The 19,765-nt window shown below is 40.1% G+C and overlaps 1 protein-coding gene across 4 annotated transcripts in view; it reads left to right on the forward strand.

The window, feature by feature from the left end:
* LOC127446586 (ubiquitin carboxyl-terminal hydrolase 43-like) overlaps positions 1 to 19,765 on the forward strand; it is a 167,411-nt gene that overhangs the window by 9,398 nt on the left and 138,248 nt on the right. For all 4 annotated transcript variants that reach the window (XM_051707626.1, XM_051707627.1, XM_051707628.1 and 1 more), the window contains exon 2: positions 4,240 to 4,389. In XM_051707626.1, coding sequence (XP_051563586.1) covers positions 4,240 to 4,389 — 150 coding nt within the window. The remainder of the gene's footprint in view (positions 1 to 4,239; positions 4,390 to 19,765) is intronic.

The raw sequence follows: 19,765 nt of genomic DNA on the forward strand, positions 1-19,765 counted from the left end.
GATTTGAATCCAATTGAACATTTGTGGAAAGAGCTAAAGATCAAGGTTCACAAGAGGGCCCCCCCGGATTCTTCAAGATTTAAAGACAATATGTTTAGAAGAACAGGCCAAAATCACACCTGAATACTGCGGCCGATTAATTTCTTCATACAGGAAGCGTCTTTAAGCTGTCATTACAAACAAGGGCTTCTCCATTAAGTATTAAATAAATTTCAGTTAGCGTGTTCAATACTTTTTTCCTGTGTCATTCCTCTTTATTGCACATAACTTAATTTATGGACTTTATAGTCTGGTGAAAATTTCATGTGAATAGCCTCATTGGAAATGTATTTACTGAAATTTCTTTTGACGCATTCAATACTTATTTCCCCCAATGTATATACAGTATATATATATATAAATTGAGTCAAAACATTTTGTGGTAATCAATATTATGCCACAACTGCTGTCAATTGAGCTTATCTAGTATAGAACCTGGAACATTCCTTTAACCTGCAGTGGCTGTAGGGCCTACATATAAAATAAAGATCCTCCTTGTTGTTTTTCACATCTCAGTTGTGGAAGTATCAATTTACTGCTTGTGGTCCTCTTTAGACAAACATTTGTAGGTGTTAATGTAAAGCTGCATGCATTACATTGACATTTTGGGAACTTTGTAATCGATTTACTCACATAGATATAATTGCACTGATATTGACTGTTCAATTTTAGCAGATGATACGTTCACTCTGACAACTTAGCAATTTGTCATATTTAGAATTTGCATGTTCAAAGTAAAGGTGATTGTAAAGGTCCTGGTTGAATTTAGATTCAACAGCGGAACTAAAAAATGGTACTACTGAAACAGAAATGACAGCTGTTATGGAACAGTGTAAATGCCCTTAATATAGTTAAGCAAGCACCATATCTAGAGATTTTTGTTTTTCATCTTGTAAATAAACTGCTATGGTTTCAGTTAATGTAATACAGAAACAATTTCAAATGACAAATAAATATTACATTTTTGTTTCTTTGTAGATCGGAGAATATTTGAGCATTCTTTTTTTTCTTAAGAGAATATTATTACACACACACACATACTGTATGATATATATATATATATACAGGTGCTGGTCATATAATTAGAATATCATCAAAAAGTTGATTTATTTCACTAATTCCATTCAAAAAGTGAAACTTGTATATTATATTCATTCATTACACACAGACTGATATATTTCAAATGTTTATTTCTTTTAATTTTGATGATTATAACTGACAACTAAGGAAAATCCCAAATTCAGTATCTCAGAAAATTAGAATATTACTTAAGACCAATACAAAGAAAGGATTTTTAGAAATCTTGGCCAACTGAAAAGTATGAACATGAAAAGTATGAGCATGTACAGCACTCAATACTTAGTTGGGGCCCCTTTTGCCTGAATTACTGCAGCAATGCGGCGTGGCATGGAGTCGATCAGTCTGTGGCACTGCTCAGGTGTTATGAGAGCCCAGGTTGCTCTAATAGTGGCCTTCAGCTCTTCTGCATTGTTGGGTCTGGCATATCGCATCTTCCTCTTCACAATACCCCATAGATTTTCTATGGGGTTAAGGTCAGGCGAGTTTGCTGGCCAATTAAGAACAGGGATACCATGGTCCTTAAACCAGATACTGGTTGCTTTGGCACTGTGTGCAGGTGCCAAGTCCTGTTGGAAAATGAAATCTGCATCTCCATAAAGTTGGTCAGCAGCAGGAAGCATGAAGTGCTCTAAAACTTCCTGGTATACGGCTGCGTTGACCTTGGACCTCAGAAAACACAGTGGACCAACACCAGCAGATGACATGGCACCCCAAACCATCACTGACTGTGGAAACTTTACACTGGACCTCAAGCAACGTGGATTGTGTGCCTCTCCTCTCTTCCTCCAGACTCTGGGACCCTGATTTCCAAAGGAAATGCAAAATTTACTTTCATCAGAGAACATAACTTTGGACCACTCAGCAGCAGTCCAGTCCTTTTTGTCTTTAGCCCAGGCGAGACGCTGAAACCCATGTCTTGCATACGTCTGTGCGTAGTGGTTCTTGAAGCACTGACTCCAGCTGCAGTCCACTCTTTGTGAATCTCCCCCACATTTTTGAATGGGTTTTGTTTCACAATCCTCTCCAGGGTGCGGTTATCCCTATTGCTTGTACACTTTTTTCAACCACATCTTTTCCTTCCCTTCGCCTCTCTACTAATGTGCTTGGACACAGAGCTCTGTGAACAGCCAGCCTCTTTTGCAATGACATTTTGTGTCTTGCCCTCCTTGTGCAACGTGTCAATGGTCGTCTTTTGGACAACTGTCAAGTCAGCAGTCTTCCCCATGATTGTGTAGCGTACAGAACTAAATTGAGAGACCATTTAAAGGCCTTTGCAGGTGTTTTGAGTTAATTAGCTGATTAGAGTGTGGCACCAGGTGTCTTCAATATTGAACCTTTTCACAATATTCTAATTTTCTGAGATACTGAATTTGGGATTTTCCTTAGTTGTCAGTTATAATCATCAAAATTAAAAGAAATAAACATTTGAAATATATCAGTCTGTGTGTAATGAATGAATATAATATACAAGTTTCACTTTTTGAATGGAATTAGTGAAATAAATCAACTTTTTGATGATATTCTAATTATATGACCAGCACCTGTATATATATATATATATATATATATATATATATATATATATATATATATATATATATATATATAATATATATATATATATACAGTATATATACTGAGTAGCCCATATATTTCTGGTCTTTCTGAAGCTTTGTGACCTATGCTTTCTGTCTCTATTCCTGATCAATCCAAAAATGATTCTCAGATCATGAGATTATTATGATCTCATCAGATCTCAGATCTACAAATTAACAAAACACATAAATTATAAAGTAAACCCACAAATATGGCTACGTTTACATATAACCTAATAATGAGCTAATAATCAGACTAATAGCTCATTCGGAATGAAAAGACTTCATGTAAACACCTCAATCAATTCGACTGAGCTCGATCCAAATGAAATTTCTATCCGATTGAAAGGGGTGGTCTAGACCTTAAATAATAATCTATTAAATAGAAGAATATAAGCTATGTAAACCATTGAATCTGTATACTTTCTCAAATGGATTCAGAAATACCTTGCACACATGTGCAGTGCAGTGCAGTGGACAGTGCTTTTATGAATTTTAAATTGACAGGAAGTTACATAATACTTGCCGCAGGAACCTAATACAAAGCAAAGGTAACACATTATTAAAAGTATGGGGGCTCACACTGTATATTCTGCAGGGCACAGGGAGGAGGAATGGGCATGAAGCTAATATGGTTAAGCCAGACAGGATGTTGGGATGCTGCTTCTAATTCTCTTCGTTTAACGAGTAAAGTGATTAACATACGAATATTAGGTATGTCAACAAAGCAAAAAAGGCAATTACCGACTTTTGGTGCCATACTCACTAAAAACTGTTTCCAAATTTCTCCTCTGGAATGCGACAGCAGACGCTCTTCACATACACAAAAGTGTTGTTCGGAATACTTGTACTAAAACTCTTGTATACTCAAGAGTGAATGGTGATGACATTTGAAGTTGAATGATATTTAATAAAAACAACTCACAAACCATGTTATGAAACTATGTGTCTGTGCAACTCAGTGAGACAATTCATATCTTTGACTAGAGGGCACTCTGTCCAAAAGAAATGTTTATGTCTGATGCTGATATGATCAAATTTCTTTGCACAGCCTTCTGTCATCTTGTACACTTTGTTGACAGTGTGAGTATTTGACCTGTTCTTTATTTCTGTCTTGAAAAGTTTGTTCAAAGGTCTCACAGAACAATTCATGCAAATTAGTTTTTAGGCCTCGAATCATTGACTACAAGATCAAACTGTGACTTTCTTGGTTCATGCAGTTTGTATTAAAATAATTGCAAAATGACTCCTCTCTTTCCTAAATAAGTTAATTTATGGACTTATTATCAGATGAAAAGATGTTTCTCTTCGATGCCTTTCCAGTTTGACATGGTAATTTTGTGTATAGTAAAATCACCTTTAGCCAAACTGGCATTCAAATAACACCTCACCTTGTTTTGTTTTTTGTGTGGGGACAAAAATACATTTTGTATGATAGAAGACATAAGACTTGTTTTTAAACTTTATTAAGATTTATTTGACTGCACTAACATTTATCTGACAAAATCTCTTTCTCCTTCCCTAGAGTGTTGTGTCCAAATATGGCTCTCAGTTCAAGGGGAACGCTCAGCATGACGCTCTGGAGTTTCTGCTCTGGCTACTGGATCGAGTGCATGAGGATGCCAACCTATCCACCAACAACAACCACAGCAGCAGAACCAAATCCTCCAGCAAGGTACTGCATTACCAGTCCTCCTAAAAACTCTCAAACCTCTTCTACTTCAATCCAAACTAATATAAGTGTGATTTTCTCAGCATGCAATATAAAATATTTTATTAAAATAGCTGTTTGTTCATTTTAGAATATTTGGTTCATATGAATTTGAATAAGTCTAACTAGAAAACGAAATTTCCCCCAAATTCTTGCCTTCTGAAGGTTAATTTGACCTTACGTAGTTTGAATACTTTGGTAGTTTGAAGAGAAATCTGAAGAACATCTTCAAGCTGTGTGGTCGCTAGGGTGTTCTGCATGGTTGCTAGGGTGGTGCTAGGCATTTGCTAAAGTATTATGGCAAGTTGCTAGAGTGATGCATAGTGGTAGATAAAGAGAGAGATTTCGGCTACAGGAAAACCATCATCATTAAAAAAAATAAAAATTGTCTGCTACATTAGAACAGTTCAAAGTACAATACTATGCTAAGTTTGATGGACATGATGAAAGCAGTTGGGAGAATTACACTCTGAAAATTCCAAATGAAGATTATGGATGTTTGATCATCAAACCTTTAGTCTGATCAGTTAGGAAAGACATAGCAACCTGAGTACAGTATGTAGCTTGATGTAGCTTGAAACCTCTAAGAGGAGGACTCGTAAATTTTAATCTAAGATTCATTCATGAAGCATTTTAATACTAAATGTAGCTCCTAAACCCACGACGGATGAGAAGTCCTCCTGAGGACTTCTAAATCCCTAAGATTTACAATAACAAACAATCCGAAGCATGACTGCTGTCATCAGTCCACATTAAAAACAGTATATTAGAATATTATTATGACATTGACCGCTTAAAAAGGCATCGCCTGAATCACAATTAAGTCTATGTATTTTAATAATAATATAATATTGAAATATTATAAATGTTGACATTGACCTTTAAGGTGTTTTTTTATTGTAAACTTAGTCAAAGATGCAGTTACCTCTACCACAAACTGAAACAACCTAATTACACTGGAGATAAAAGAACTCTGCACTCCCTGGCCACATCAAAATAAAACTGTGAAGCGCGGATGTGAATTGCGAATTTCTGCCATCCATCAGCAGAATAATCTATCAAACTATATATAATATGCCCTCTCCAGACCAGACTGCACATCATCCAACAATTCATAGCGTGTTTTTTTCCTGTGGATGTGCGCTCGCTTCAGAGAAAAAAGGTGGCATTCACGGGGAATCACGGCAATCGCGGGGCTACCCGGTGTTTTGATGCTGTTGACCAGATGCACGCTCGTTTCATTATATCAACACAGGATGAAGAAATGCTGAAAAAATATCTATCTATCTATCTATCTATCTATCTATCTATCTTCTGTATGTATGTATATATACTGTATATATTGTTGTCTTTCTTACAAATAGCGGTTCCCTGTTTACCAATCACTATGGGCAAATTAAAAGAGTGCACTAATAAAACGTGATGTCATTCATAGCAACGAGGTCAACTCTGATTACTTTTGTGAATAGGTTTATGCAAAAACTCCTAGCTAGGAACTCTTTGGAGAACTCCTAGTGGTAAGATAAAAAATCTTTGTAAATAAGGGCCCAGGTGTCTCTCACGTGTGTGTGTTTTGAGCTGTAGTGTCTCTTTACCTTATTATTGTGTAACTACTGAGTTTATGGCCTCTTAAGGACCTGGCATACTTATGGTGAAGTACTTCTTTGTTCTTCGCCCAGAGCCAAAAAGAAGTTCAAAATAGCGGAGCAACGGCATACTGTTTGCGAACATTCAGACACTGACCACACTGCTGTGGGTACAGTGCTGCATCCCTGCTAAAAAGACAATTTCCATTTACAGTAAACTTGAGGACGTACAAGGCTACATCTTAAACCTTAACTAATGTGACATTAAAATGTGTTTGCAATGATTTCATGCTTGATTCTATGAGTAGAATTCACTCGAAATAAGTAAAAGAAGCTGTTAACCACTCTAGGATCATTTAAAGTTATGTACTGTATATGCAGTAGTTAATGAGTAATTTGTCGGGGCCTGGGTAGCACAGCAAGTATTGATGCTGACTACCACCCCTGGAGTCGCGAGTTGGAATCTAGGGTGTGCTGAGTGACTGCAGCCAGGTCTCCTAAGCAACCAAATTGGCCTGGTTGCTAGGGAGGGTAGAGTCACATGGGGTAACCTCCTCGTGGATGCGATTAGTGGTTCTCGCTCTCAATGGGGCACGTGGTAAGTTGTGCGTGGATCGCGGCGGGTAGCATGAGCCTCCACATGTGGAGTCTCCGTGGTGTCATGCACAGCGAGCCACGTGATAAGATGTATAGATTGACTGTCTCAAAAGAGACACCCGGATTGAGGTGAGTAACCACGCCACCATGAGGACCTACTAAGTAGTGGGAATTGGGCATACCAAATTGGGAGAAAAGGGGATACATTTTTTTTTTTTTTAAATAAGTAATTTGTCATGTTTACATTTTACATTCATGTAGCTAATGTGCTAACACGCTATACACGGCCATAATATGCGGCGATTACTGCTGCTAGATGGGTGTATAAAAGAGTGTTAATGGGCAGAATACAGACAAAAGAATGATGAAAACAGAGGCATACTTTACTATGGGCAGATGTGAATGGCTTTTGCTGCAGATTGCACATGAGTGAAGCAGCTTATCAAACAACAGAGTGAAGAGTATTTGAGTAGATTTGATTCCATTTGTAGACTAATTATACAAAAAAATTGCATGAAAATGTCTCAACGTGAACGGTTTTACAAATGTAGGAAAGTTTGAACCAATTCGCTAATAACTCTGTACACCAGTGTGTTTTTGTTGACTGACTGTGGCAGGGCGGAGGGTGGGGCTGGGTCGTGATTCTGCACACCCGGCCTCTAATTAGGCTGATTAAGCCCGAGAGGGATAAGGGCGACCGGAGACGGCAGTGCGACAGAGAGAGAGTTACGGACAGCTGTCCGACACGCGTGCGTGCGTTTGGTTAATTTTATTATTAAACTATTATTTATATTGTTATGCCGGTTCTCGCCTCCTCCTTTCCATTTACCTGTTACACTGGTGCCGAAACCCGGGACCCGAAGTTGGAAGTATGCCCCATGGAGCCCTCCACCCAGTTGGCCAAAGTCCTCCAGTCCCTTGCCGGCCTCCATCAAACTCACCAACAAACCCTGCTTGAGCTGCGCCAAGAACAAGACCGCAGATTCTTTGAGATTCTGCGAGCTCAAGCAGAGGACCGGCACGCGATCCGGAGCCTCCTCAGCCAGGAGAGAGCCCCGGCCACGACCCTGGACTGTCACACTGACCTTAACTGACTGAACAATGTAACTGAAAAATCTGTCGGCCTCAAAGGCCACACCTACTGATGACATATACCAATGGCAGTAAGAAGGTGTTTAGCAGTCAGTACAAAGTTTTCCTGAAAGTTCACCCTGGCGAGCTGTTACGTACCACTGAAACAAACTCAAAAATACCTTTGTTTTGGCCAGATTTGGTTCTAAATTATGTCACACCCATTTGTTCTTCGATTTCGTATGAAGTGTGCCACGGCCTTTACTCCATTGCACTAATTAGAAGGAAGTCACAGCTTCCTTCTAATTAGGAATCACACACCTCTGTGTGTGATACATTGGCTGACTAGTTTTTCTGTTTCATTTGTAAACTTTTATGTTAGAGAGAGAGAAAAAGAAATGTGGTGAATGTAGGAAGGAAAAATTAGTGGGTGGATTGGTGTGGGTGTTTTGTGAGTGTGCGTGTATGTGTTGTAATATTCTATATCAGTCTTGGCCATGTCTACACTAACACTATTTATTCCGGTTGAAAACTCTGTTTTCTGTTACCTAATTTCATCGTTTTCCAAACTATAAAGTACTAGGGTGCATTTTCGAAAGTCTACATTTTACATGTGGAAAACACCATTCTACAGTGGATGAGAAGTGTAAACATAGCTAAATCAATGCGTTTTCAAATGAAAATGTATTATTGTGGATGTGGCCTTATTGTCAGACCTTATTGTGAGTGTTCAATCCCTTCAGAAATCAAAGGAATTTGAGAACATGGAATGTGCTTAATCCAAATTCATTGGGTTGTTTAAAAGCAGCGGCATATCCTTTGCTAATCACATAATCACCTTTTCACTAGAGTTCGGAGGAAGGGGCAAAGAAAATGGGAAAGAGAGAGAAAACGCAGTGGATTTGCAAGGGTGTCAAGCAGCAGCAGGTCAGATGAAGTCTGTGTTTTGGCAGTGAACACACTTTAGCCTTTGTCTGCTGTAGTGTCAGTGGATGAAGACGCCAAGCCTGCATGGTAATGTGGCTGCTCTATCAAGAGCCATTTTTAGACTCATCAGAGAATGGCTCCATATCTCTCTTGCCCCACTCATCACTCACTGAGCGCATCCAAACAGAGACACAATTATTAACAGCTGAATAACAGCTAGTGGCATTCAGCCACCAGTTTGTTGAGACTCTCTTCTAATGTCTTTTTTCTTGTATGTGGTGTTTTCTGAATGGTTACATTAGCAATGTGCAAAACTAAATTTTTTCCACAATCAACAAGTCAGACTTAAGGAAGCCCTGAATAATTAGTCTGGATTAGGATCATATTCCAGACACAGATAAAATTTGTTTCTTAGGGATAATTGGACGCTAAGTACAGCCCTTCGATAATGTAACTGACAGATGGCTAAATAATGTCTTTTATCACACAAAGTATAGTCCTCACAAAAACAGATCTACAGATTGTGCATAATAAAGGTTGCATGTCTCCTGCATTCATATTTGATACTGTAGCAAAGATCCTTTTAATGTGCACATTGCTGCTTCCCTGCTATAAAGACCGGCTTAACTAGCATGTAATTCCCATGTTGGTCTTGGCTGGTTGTATGCTGGTTAGTGCTGGTATGGTGCTGGACTAGCTGTTGGACCAGCATAGCCATACATTTTACTAGTGGTCAATTGATATGGGGTTTTTAATGGCCGATGCCGATATCCAGAGAGCAGGGTGGCTGATAGGCTGATACAATGCTGATATATCACACAATTTAATAAAGTAAATAATAAACATAAAACTACTAAAAAAAATTATATAATAAAAGCACTATATTTACTCAATTTCACACAAAACTAAAAAATAATATTGTATTTTAAATGGATTTGTCAGAATTCTGTTCAGTCATCAAATTTTAGTAATTTATTTGCACATGAAGAAATTGTTAATATATTAGGAAAAGGAAATAACAGTACACACAAGGAAAAATATAAAAATACTTAAGAACCGAGAGGAGCAACAAGAAACACAGACCACACACAGTCATGTACACAGACAGTTATGATAAGAAGACTAACAGAGTGCGTGTTAAACCTGTACTTTACCATCACAGTTTTGACTTCCTGAACAGGTTATTTTGTTTGAAAATGATGTAGTCAATCAGAACAATTGTAGCTCTGTGCCAAACGTGTTCATTTATTTGACTAATAATCTAAGTAAATGTTATTTAAATACAAACTTATGCTTATTTTACATGCTTATATTTCTGTCTTAGATCCAGAGTTTTCAACCCGTGCTTCTCAAGGTTACTGCAGGGGCCTGTGGACAGATAATTAAATAATTTAGAATTTTCATTAAAAATATAAAAACATGCTATTTGAATATAATTTATGTATGTGGTTTATGTGGTAAAACTGATCTATAGGTATTTTTAGCCCAAAGAAAACCTCTTATATTAATTCTTCTCTTTCCACATAATTCGAACTTTGAAGCTCAAAATATTGCAACAGCAAAAATCAGTCCTCCATGTAAAAATGTGTGAAGAGGAGGTGGCCGTGGCCGGACCGTGAGGGTGCACATTTGGCGCTGAGTCACCTAATCAGCCGGGAGGGGGATAAAGACGAGCCAGGGGCGCCAGTTCGAGAGTGTGTGTGTGCGTCTATGTGTTTTATGTTATGTTTCAGTTCTTTTACGTCATTAAAGTTTCGTTGACTGCTCAACCGGTTCCCGCCTCCTCCTTGCCCATCCTGAACCCATTACACTGTTGCTGAAACCCGGGAAGGAGGAGAGATGCACTGTCGTGAAGTCCTCGCCTCTGCCGTCCGACAGGGGAGGAGCCGCGGTCATCCGCCAGGGGACGGAGGAGTCGCTGCCGGCTGCCGGGAGTCAGAGGAACCGCTACCTTCCGCCAGGAAGGGGAGGAGCCATTCCATCTTCCAGGGATCGGAGGACTCGCTTCCGTCTGCCAGGGGAGGAGCGACTGTCATCCGCCAGAGGGTCGGAGGAGTGGCTGAGGACCAGGCGAGCGAGTTTTTCTCTCTCTCCTCTCTCTCTCTCTCTCTCTCTCTGTCTCTCCCCCTCGCTCTTTCCCTCTCCCCTCTCCCTCCCCTTGTCTCTCCCAGTGCTCCAGAGAGGCGGGGAAGACCTGCCAGCAGAAGGACATCCGGAAGGGCAACACCTGCCCTCCAGGAAGGGAGAGGAGGGGAGTACATCATGCTGGAGGTTTCCCCGGCCTGAATGGGGCGGTGGAGGAATGTGACAAGGAGGAGGGCATGGCCGGGCCTTGAGGGTGCACGACCGGCGCTGAGTCACCTAATCAGCCAGGAGGGGGATAAAGATGAGCCGGGGGCGCCAGTTAGAGAGAGAGAGACACACACGCGACTGCTGTGTGTGTGCGTCTATGTGATTTTATGCAGTGCACTGCTGCCACGTGATTGGCTGATTAGATAATTGCATGAATAAGTAGTTGTACATGTTCCTAATAAAGTGCCCAGTGAGTGTAGATTCTATACAAAAAAGGGGCTGACAAAGTACCTCTGTATGTTGTACAGTATATAGTCTTTGAAATTGATCAAATGTATGAAGACAAATCACAGCAATCTGAAGGGAAAGCCCATCAAGTATTCTCAGAATGCACTGTGTAGAGCAAACTTTTATGAAATAGACTTCAAAACCTAGTGAAAGTGCACTGAAATCCTCATATGGAGATGCACTGTGTGTTGATGACAGAGAAAAGCTAATTTACAGCCGCTATAGAGTATAACACCATCATTAAACAAACTTGCATATAAATCCCAGCCATGACAAAGGATGGAAAGGAAGAGTTAATTGGTTTCTAATAATCTGTATAACTGGCAAAGTTCAAGAGACAGAAGGGCTCTGATAACCCTTCTGAATATGTGTCTCTGTCTACAGGTTACTTTCCATAGATCTGTGTGTAGCCCGCTAGCCAGACAACATGTGTCACATGTTTTAAATATAGTTAAATGTTTTAGAGGGAGACCAAGTGAATGAGAGAGAGGAAGAGGAAGAGAGAGAGGCAGGTCAAGTGTTCTTTCGTGGCCTGTTTATCAAAGAATGTCAGACTGATGTGCAGTGATAGTTTTCACTTCAGTGGTTAACCTCAATGGACTGAAAATTCACTTAAAAATTAAATCTCCCTAAGTCTGTCTTGGCTGGCCTGCTGTAATTGAATTACTTAATCACAGGAATGTACACTCACTGAGGACTTTATTAGGAACACTATACTAATACTGGGGAAGGGCTCCCATTTCTCTCATGACAGTCTCAATTCTTCGTGGCATGGATTCCACAAAATGTTGGAAACATTCCTTTGAGATTCTGGTCCATGTTGACATGATTGCATCACACAATTTTTGCAGATTTGTCAGTTGCACATTCATGCTGCAAATCTCCCATTCTACCATATCCCAAAGTTGTTCTACTGGATTCAGATCCGGTGACTGGGAAGGCCTCTGAAGAACAGTGAACTCATTGTCATGTTCAAGAAACCAGTTTGAGATTATTTTGCTTTGTGAGATGGTGCATTATCATGCTGGAAGTAGCCATTAGATGATGGGTAAATTGTGGCCACGAAGGGATGCACATGTTCAGCAACAATACTCAAATAGGCTGTGGCATGCAAACGGTGATTGATTGGTATTCACGGGCCCAAAGTGTGCCAAGAAAATATTCCCCACACCATTACACCATTGTCACCAGCCTGGACTGTTGACACAAGGCAGATTCATGCTGATTCATGCTGTTGGCGGCAAATTCTGACCATACCATCTGTGTGCCTGAGCAGAAATCGAGATTCATCAGACCAGACCATGTTTTTCCAGTCTTCAACTGTCCAGTTTTGGTAAGCCTTTGCCCACTGCAGCATCAGCTTTGTGTTCTTAGCTGACAGAAGTGGAACCCGATGTGGTCTTCTGCTGTTGTAGCCCATCCACTTCAAGGTTCGACATGTTGTGCATTCTGAGAGGCTGTTCTGCTCAATACAATTGAATAGAGTGGTTATCTTAGTTACCGTAGCCTTTCTGTCAGCTTGAACCAGTCTGGCCATTCTCCGTTGACCTCTCTCATCAACAAGACATTTCCATCTGCAGAACTGCCGCTCACTGGATATTTTTAGTTTTTGGCACAATTCTGAGTAAACTTTAGGGACTGTTGTGTGTGAAAATCCCAGGAGATCAGTAGTTACAGAAATATGAAACCAGCCCATCTGGCACCAACAATCATGCCACTGTCGAAATCACTGAGATCAAATTTTTTCCCCATTCTGATGGTTCATGTGAACATTAACTGAAGCTCCTGACCTGTATCTGCTTGATGTTATGCATTGCACTGCTGCCACATGATTGGCTGATTAGATAACACTGTGTAACAATTCTTTTTTCTTTTTTTTTTCTGGGTAGTAAGTGTTATTTCCTAATTGCTTATGCCTCAAAAGTATAGAAAATGGCTATTATTCCCCACAAACTTTGCTTTTGTGACCAGGACAGTGATATTTTGAAATTTACCTATTTCCAATGAGAAAATAGGCAAATTTGTGTCTTTTCGTTCACATAAAGTCAGAAAAAAACAAAATATTTATATAATCAATATAGCCTACTTCTTCCGCCTCAAAACCTGGCTGTCCATCTATAATTCACCTTCATCCATTTAATTGTCTTTTTAAAGAGCCTGTCCCACTGATGTATGGAAAAATAAAAGATTGTGTAGGTCAAATTGGCAATCTTCTACACAAAGCTCTCAGAGGCTTTATGGGGGTGAGTAATTTCTAAAGTGGTGAGTTTTGCACTTTCCGAAAACAGCTGCTGCTGTTGTCTCAGCTGTCCCACAGGTACACTTATTGAATGCAAACACCTTCATTAGTCACTGTGAGATCTTTCTACTTTTTATTTATCATCCCCTTTTCTCCCAATTTGGAATGCCCAAACTACCCACTACTTAGTTGGTCCTTGTGGAGTCTCAGTTGCCTCCGCTTTTGAGACGTCAATCCGCGCATCTTATCACATGGCTCGTTGTGCATGACACCGCGGAGACTCCGCATGTCCACACACAACTTACCATGCGCCCCATTGAGAGCGAGAACCACTAAATGCAATCACGAGGAGGTCACCCCATGTGACTCTACCCTCCCTAGCAACCGGGCCAATTTGGTTTCTAAGGAGGCCTGGCTGGAATCACTCAGCACACCCTGGATTCGAACTCACGACTCCAGGGGTGGTAGTCAGCGTCAATACTCACTGAGCTACCCAGATCTTTCTACCATAAAGAAAAATGGGTTTTGAAGGGGAATAGGTTGATGAAAACCTGAGACATTATAAGACAGAACAAGCTATTGAAATGGAAGTCTCACTTTTCTGTTTACATTTTTTGCAAAACTTCCCACTTTTGCGTGATGCACTGCGCAAATGAAAGACATAAGCAAACTTTACCCGAACTAAACATTTTAAGTGTAATTACACTAATATACTCCTAACCCTAACACTACTGAGACCAAAACTGCGTTTTATCACTTACTTGCAAAGCTCACTATCTGGAGATCAAAAGGAATGTGATGTCAAAGACACAGCAGGGGCTGAAGGACACGAACATTTGATGCATGGTGGCGCTTAATCCATAATTTGTCACATCGGGATCAAATTTCCCCCAAGATCATGTTGCACTGACTGACATACTGACTTTTTTTACATTTACACACACGTCTCAGACGGGGTTCTCTTGCTACTCTTAATGTTGTCTCAGTCTCACAGAGGCACGCCAATGTTCTGTTTACAGGTCGTCACATATTGCACACAGAAATGGCTAGAGTTTTCGAAAATCCCAGACTCTAATATAATTGGCTGGCTGCTACTCAACTTGTGAGAGTGAGAGTGCCCATGATTTTATCAGTCTGCTGGGAAACACAGTTTTGTGTTCAACTTATAATAAACACTTCCTAGGAAAAATAAGCCACCAGATTTGCCAAGTTTGCAATCTTTGAAAGACACTACTGTAAATCATTTTGTTTTAGACTCAGATTTTCTACAAATTATTTTTGTGTTGTATGTACAACCCGTCACAGAGAATGCTGCAACATTATTTGAATGTGCTGCTACTTTTTCACTTGTTGGTCTTTTATTGTATTATTATTATTGATTTTAATGATGGCCTCTACCGATCAAAAAGTCTGGATCAGCAAGACTACTCTGAATGCAAAGCCTGTTAATCTGGACCAAGCTGTCTGGTAAAGGAAAGACATTTAATACATTTAAAAGAAAATTTAAATCACCATATGGCCTTGCACGATTACTAAACCGTAAAAGGCTGCATTTTAAATCGTCTGCATTGACCGCTTCAGGCAGCAATGCATGAGCAAGTAGCACCCTCTTGCGGGTGTGTGCTAAGCAGTGCAGCAATTTTAGATGATGTTTATCATATTACCAGAGGTGGGGGACTAGAGTTACATGACTCAACTCCAGTCTGACTCGAGTTGCAAGCTTCAGGACTTGTAACTTACTTGATTAAATGCAGAAAATGACTTGACTTGACTCTCTCTCTCTTTCTTTTTATGTATCACTCACGTGCATAATAATAAAGCATGAAAAAATAGACTTTTAGAACAAAAATAAAGCACAAAAATAAAAATAATTAAAATCGGTGCACCAATTGTAGCCTACTTGAATTAAGCTAATCTAAGCTCAAATGTGACATTTCGAGCATAATTCTCAGTTAGTGGAGTATCTGAATTGTATCAGCTTTGGGAGTGCATCCTTCTCATCTGTGTCACCGCAAGTGATATTAGGCACACTGAAGAAGTTCCGTCAAGTTCATGTGCATGTATATGTTACATGAGTCTGTTTGTAATTTCCTGTCATGCAGATATAGATCAGCTTGTGTCATGTCTTCTTGAATGTATGTTAAATGTTGCACTAGTTTACTGAGTGTACCTCATTTCACTTTGTTCATTGCTCTGCAATGTGTATAAATGACAGTAAACCTGACTTTGTTCGGCTAGTCCTTGATGAAAAGCAAGTGGCGCTGTCCATGTTAAATCATCGCTGCATCTAGAGATGCAAGGGTGCGCCTTATGCAATTCAAGATTTTACATCGATTCTATTGGACCCTCTCTAGATTGTATAGGCTTGGTCTTAAAGACACACGCACCTGCTGGCGATGCCAGTCAGAAGTTGGAGACATAACCCATGTTTTTTGGTGGTGTGTTAAGATCCAAGAATTTTGGTTGAAGGTTCAGAGTTTTATGTGTGACGTATTGGGCACTCAAATTTCATTTTGTCCCAGACTCTGTATTTTAGGCATTGGGGCAGTCATCAATATAGGGAATAAACATAAAAAAATTGGGTCCTAATCAGTGTCATGATCACCAGACAAGTTGTTTTAAAGGGATGGAAGTCGGCTGGAGCGCCCCCATTTCAGGAGTGGTGCATGGAGATGTGGAGGGTGGTGGCTTTCAAAGAAGGTTCATCTAGAAGACTGGGGAATTTGGATTTGTTTGTTGGGGACATAGATGTGTGTGATTAATATATATATATATAATATTTTTTTATTTTTTTATTTTTATTTTTTGTACGTGTGTGTGTGTGTGTGTATGTGGTCATATGTGACCACAGGGGTGTTTGTTGAGGGTCGGAGTGGGGTTGGGGATTGGGAGGGGGAGGGGGAGGGGTGGTAGTAGGGGTTAAATGTTGATTCTGTATATATATTTTTTGCTTTTCTTTGTTTGTTGTGTGAATCACAAAAACAAAACAAAAATGTAAGTGCTTTTATAAAATTAAAGCTTTACATTTCTGTACTTTAAACCCTCTAAAAATTGTGCCTCACTGAAACCTTGATTTTTGCTTTGTTTAAAGTAAAAGAGGGACGAGTCGAAATTAATCAACATTATGCCACAACTGCTGCCAATTTACCTTAACTTTAAATGAACCCAAAATATTCTAATGTAGTTCTCAGATATATATGTCTAATTGAGGTATTACGGGGCTGATAAACATTGGTGTCTTTTCCATTTTTCCTGTAGTGCTTCTAAATTGATTTAAAGATGGCATTGAATGACTTGATGATGTTGTGTTTTGTGATGTTACGGTTAATGCCGACTCTGAGACTCATCAGACTTGATAAACTATATTCGCACACAGAGGTACTTTGAACAGAGGCATAAAACTTTTGCAATGTCTCATTACAGAGAACAGCAGAGTAGGAAAATTAATATAGAACGTGATTAAAACTGACTGGAACTACCTGTGCATTAAATGGTTTTAACGCACACATTCCAGCCAATCAGGATTGATTATTCTAATAGACCATAGTAATAAAAAAAACAGTTATGACAGAGCTCCTGATAAAAGGTTAAATAATCAGGATCAGGCAGATCAGATGACAAGAAAATCTGTTAATTTTTATCGCCTCTAAAAATCTTAATTGGAGATTCCCTAGTGTGGGTGCGTATTATGGCAATTACTTAAAGTGTACAATGGTACAATCAAACAGTTTTTTTATAAGTAGGGTCCTGTTGTGAATACTGTGGAAATTTTGCACAAGAACTGTAAGAACAATGAGAATACTTATGGATGCGAGAACACTTATGCACGTTTGCAACTATTAGAATATCTACTGTAAAAAAAAAAAAAAAAAATTATAGTTAGTTATTTTACCAGGGTCTTTCTAGGTCAAACTCACAGCAAGGAGAACTCTTTAGAGGCTGTGAACTCTGGCACACTGTATCACTTTTGGACAAGCATCTCTAAACACAACTCTGAGATTGAGACATCATGAATATTTAATAAGAGCGTGAGTGTGAGAGAGAGAATTCATAGAGGGAGGGAGGCATTTGCCACAGAAAAGCAGAACATTAGACTGGGAATTGATCGGCTGAGAGGGCAGAATGCACATCCGGCTCGCCAACACCCGCCCCTGAAACCTCTGGGGTGCTTTAAAACTGCACCATTTCCTGGCAGAAAATGGCAGCCTGCCCTCTTTATGAACCTTTCAAAGGTGAAGAGGTGTATTTTAAGCACATTTAACCATAATAAACTTTTAATCACCCCCTGTGAGGTGTTTTGCTTTTTCCCCTGGGTTTTCCCCATCACATTATGTTGCTTCACTAGATACAGGTTTTGAAACCAGTGGTGATAAATACACTTGAAAATGAAAATTCTGCCATAATTTACTCACTCTCATTTAATTCCAAACCTGAATGACTGACTTTGTTCCATGGAACACAAAAGGAAAATTTTTGAAGAATGTAATGACTGCTTATTTCCATGCAATGTTAGTACTGCAACAACTAGTCGATATCATAAATAATGATAATCATCAACAACGAATTTCATTATCGATTAGTTTAATATGTGCAGTGAGCATAGAGAAGCTCCATCAGTGACTTCACTTTACAGCCTAGTGAAATATTTTTTGCATTGAAATGAAAAAAAAAACATGACCCAAGGTGTCCAGCACATGTGAACACTTTTTAAACACTTCAAAGAAGTGTTGCATCAGGTGCGCTGACAGAGTTGTGCTGTTTTATCAGAATCAGATCAGAATCAGAATTGACTTTATTGCCAAGTACGTTTTCACATACAAGGAATTTGCTTTGGTGTTTGATGCATACAATAACAATAAACATAGTAAAATAAATAATAAACTATATTTAAGATACAATATATAGAGAAAAAGTAAACTGACTGGTTTTAATAAAGGAGCTGTGCAAATTATGTGCAGTTGTACAGGGATGTGCAAAATATGTGCAGAATATGAACCATACTATATGCAAATGTTCACTGTTCACAGTTGTTCACAGTTCACACAAAAGTTCACAGTTTGAGTATAATAAAAAGTGCAATAGACAGATGTGGAAACTATGTTAATGTAATGTGTAGTGTCTATGGAGGTGGGATAAGAGACAGTGTCAGGGGGGTCCTAGGCCTTGTTTGTGAGGCCAGCTGCAGATGGGAAGAAACTGTTCCTGTGACGTGAGGTTTTGGTTCTAATGGACCGTAGCCTCCTGCTGGAGGGGAGTGTCTCAAAGATTGTGTCCTGGGTGGGAGGGGTCGACCACAAACTTTTCTGCCCGCCTCAGGGTCCTGGAGGCATTCAGGTCCTGGAGAGATGGTAGAATGCAGCCAATCACCTTCTCAGCAGAACAAATGACACACTGCAGTCTGCTTTTGACCTTAGCAGTGGCAGCAGCGTACCAGATGGTGATGGAGGAGGTGAGGATGGACTCAATGATGGAGGTGTAGAAGTGCACCATCATTGTCTTTGGCAGGTTGAACTTCATCAGCTGCCGCAGGAAGTACATCCTCTGCTGTCCTTTTTAATTAGAGAGCTGATGTTCAGCTCCCACTTGAAGTCCTGGAAGATGATGGGTCCCAGGAAGTGGAAGGACTCCACAATGTCAAATGGAGAGTCACACAGGATGATGGGGGTGGGTGGGTTCTTTCTGAAATCTACGACCATCTCCACTGTCTTCACAGCATTGAGCTCCAAGTTGTTCTTACTGCACCAGGTCACCAGATGATCAATCTCCAACCTGTAGGCGGGCTCATCCCCACCAGAGGTGAGCCCAGTGAGGGTGGTGTCATCTGCAAACTTCAGGAGCTTGACAGACTGGTGACTGGAGGTGCAGCTGTTAGTGTACAGGGAGAAAAGTAGAGGGGAAAGAACACAGCCTTGAGGGGAACCAGTGCTGATGGTCTGGGAGTCAGAGACATGTTTTCCTAGCCTCATGTGCTGCCTACTATCAGTCAGGAAGTCTGTGATCCACCTGCATGTGGAGTCAGGCACACTCAGCTGGGAGAGCTTGTCCTGCAGCAGAGCCAGGATGATGGTGTTGAAGGCGGAGCTAAAATCCACAAACAAGATCCTGCCGTAAGTTCCTGAGGAGTCCAGGTGCTGGAGGATGAAGTGGAGGGCCATGTTAACTGCATCATCTACTGACCTGTTAGCTCTGTAGGTGAATTGCAGGTGGTCCAGGAGATGATCAGTGATGGCTTTGAGGTGGGACAGCACAAGGCGTTCAAATGACATCATTACCACAGAGGTCAGGGCGACAGGTCTGAAGTTATTAAGTCCTGTGGTCCTTGTTTTTTTGGGGACGGGGA

This window comes from Myxocyprinus asiaticus, chromosome 9 (genome assembly GCF_019703515.2).
Source record: "Myxocyprinus asiaticus isolate MX2 ecotype Aquarium Trade chromosome 9, UBuf_Myxa_2, whole genome shotgun sequence".
In the NCBI taxonomy this organism is placed as follows: Eukaryota; Metazoa; Chordata; class Actinopteri; order Cypriniformes; family Catostomidae; genus Myxocyprinus; species Myxocyprinus asiaticus.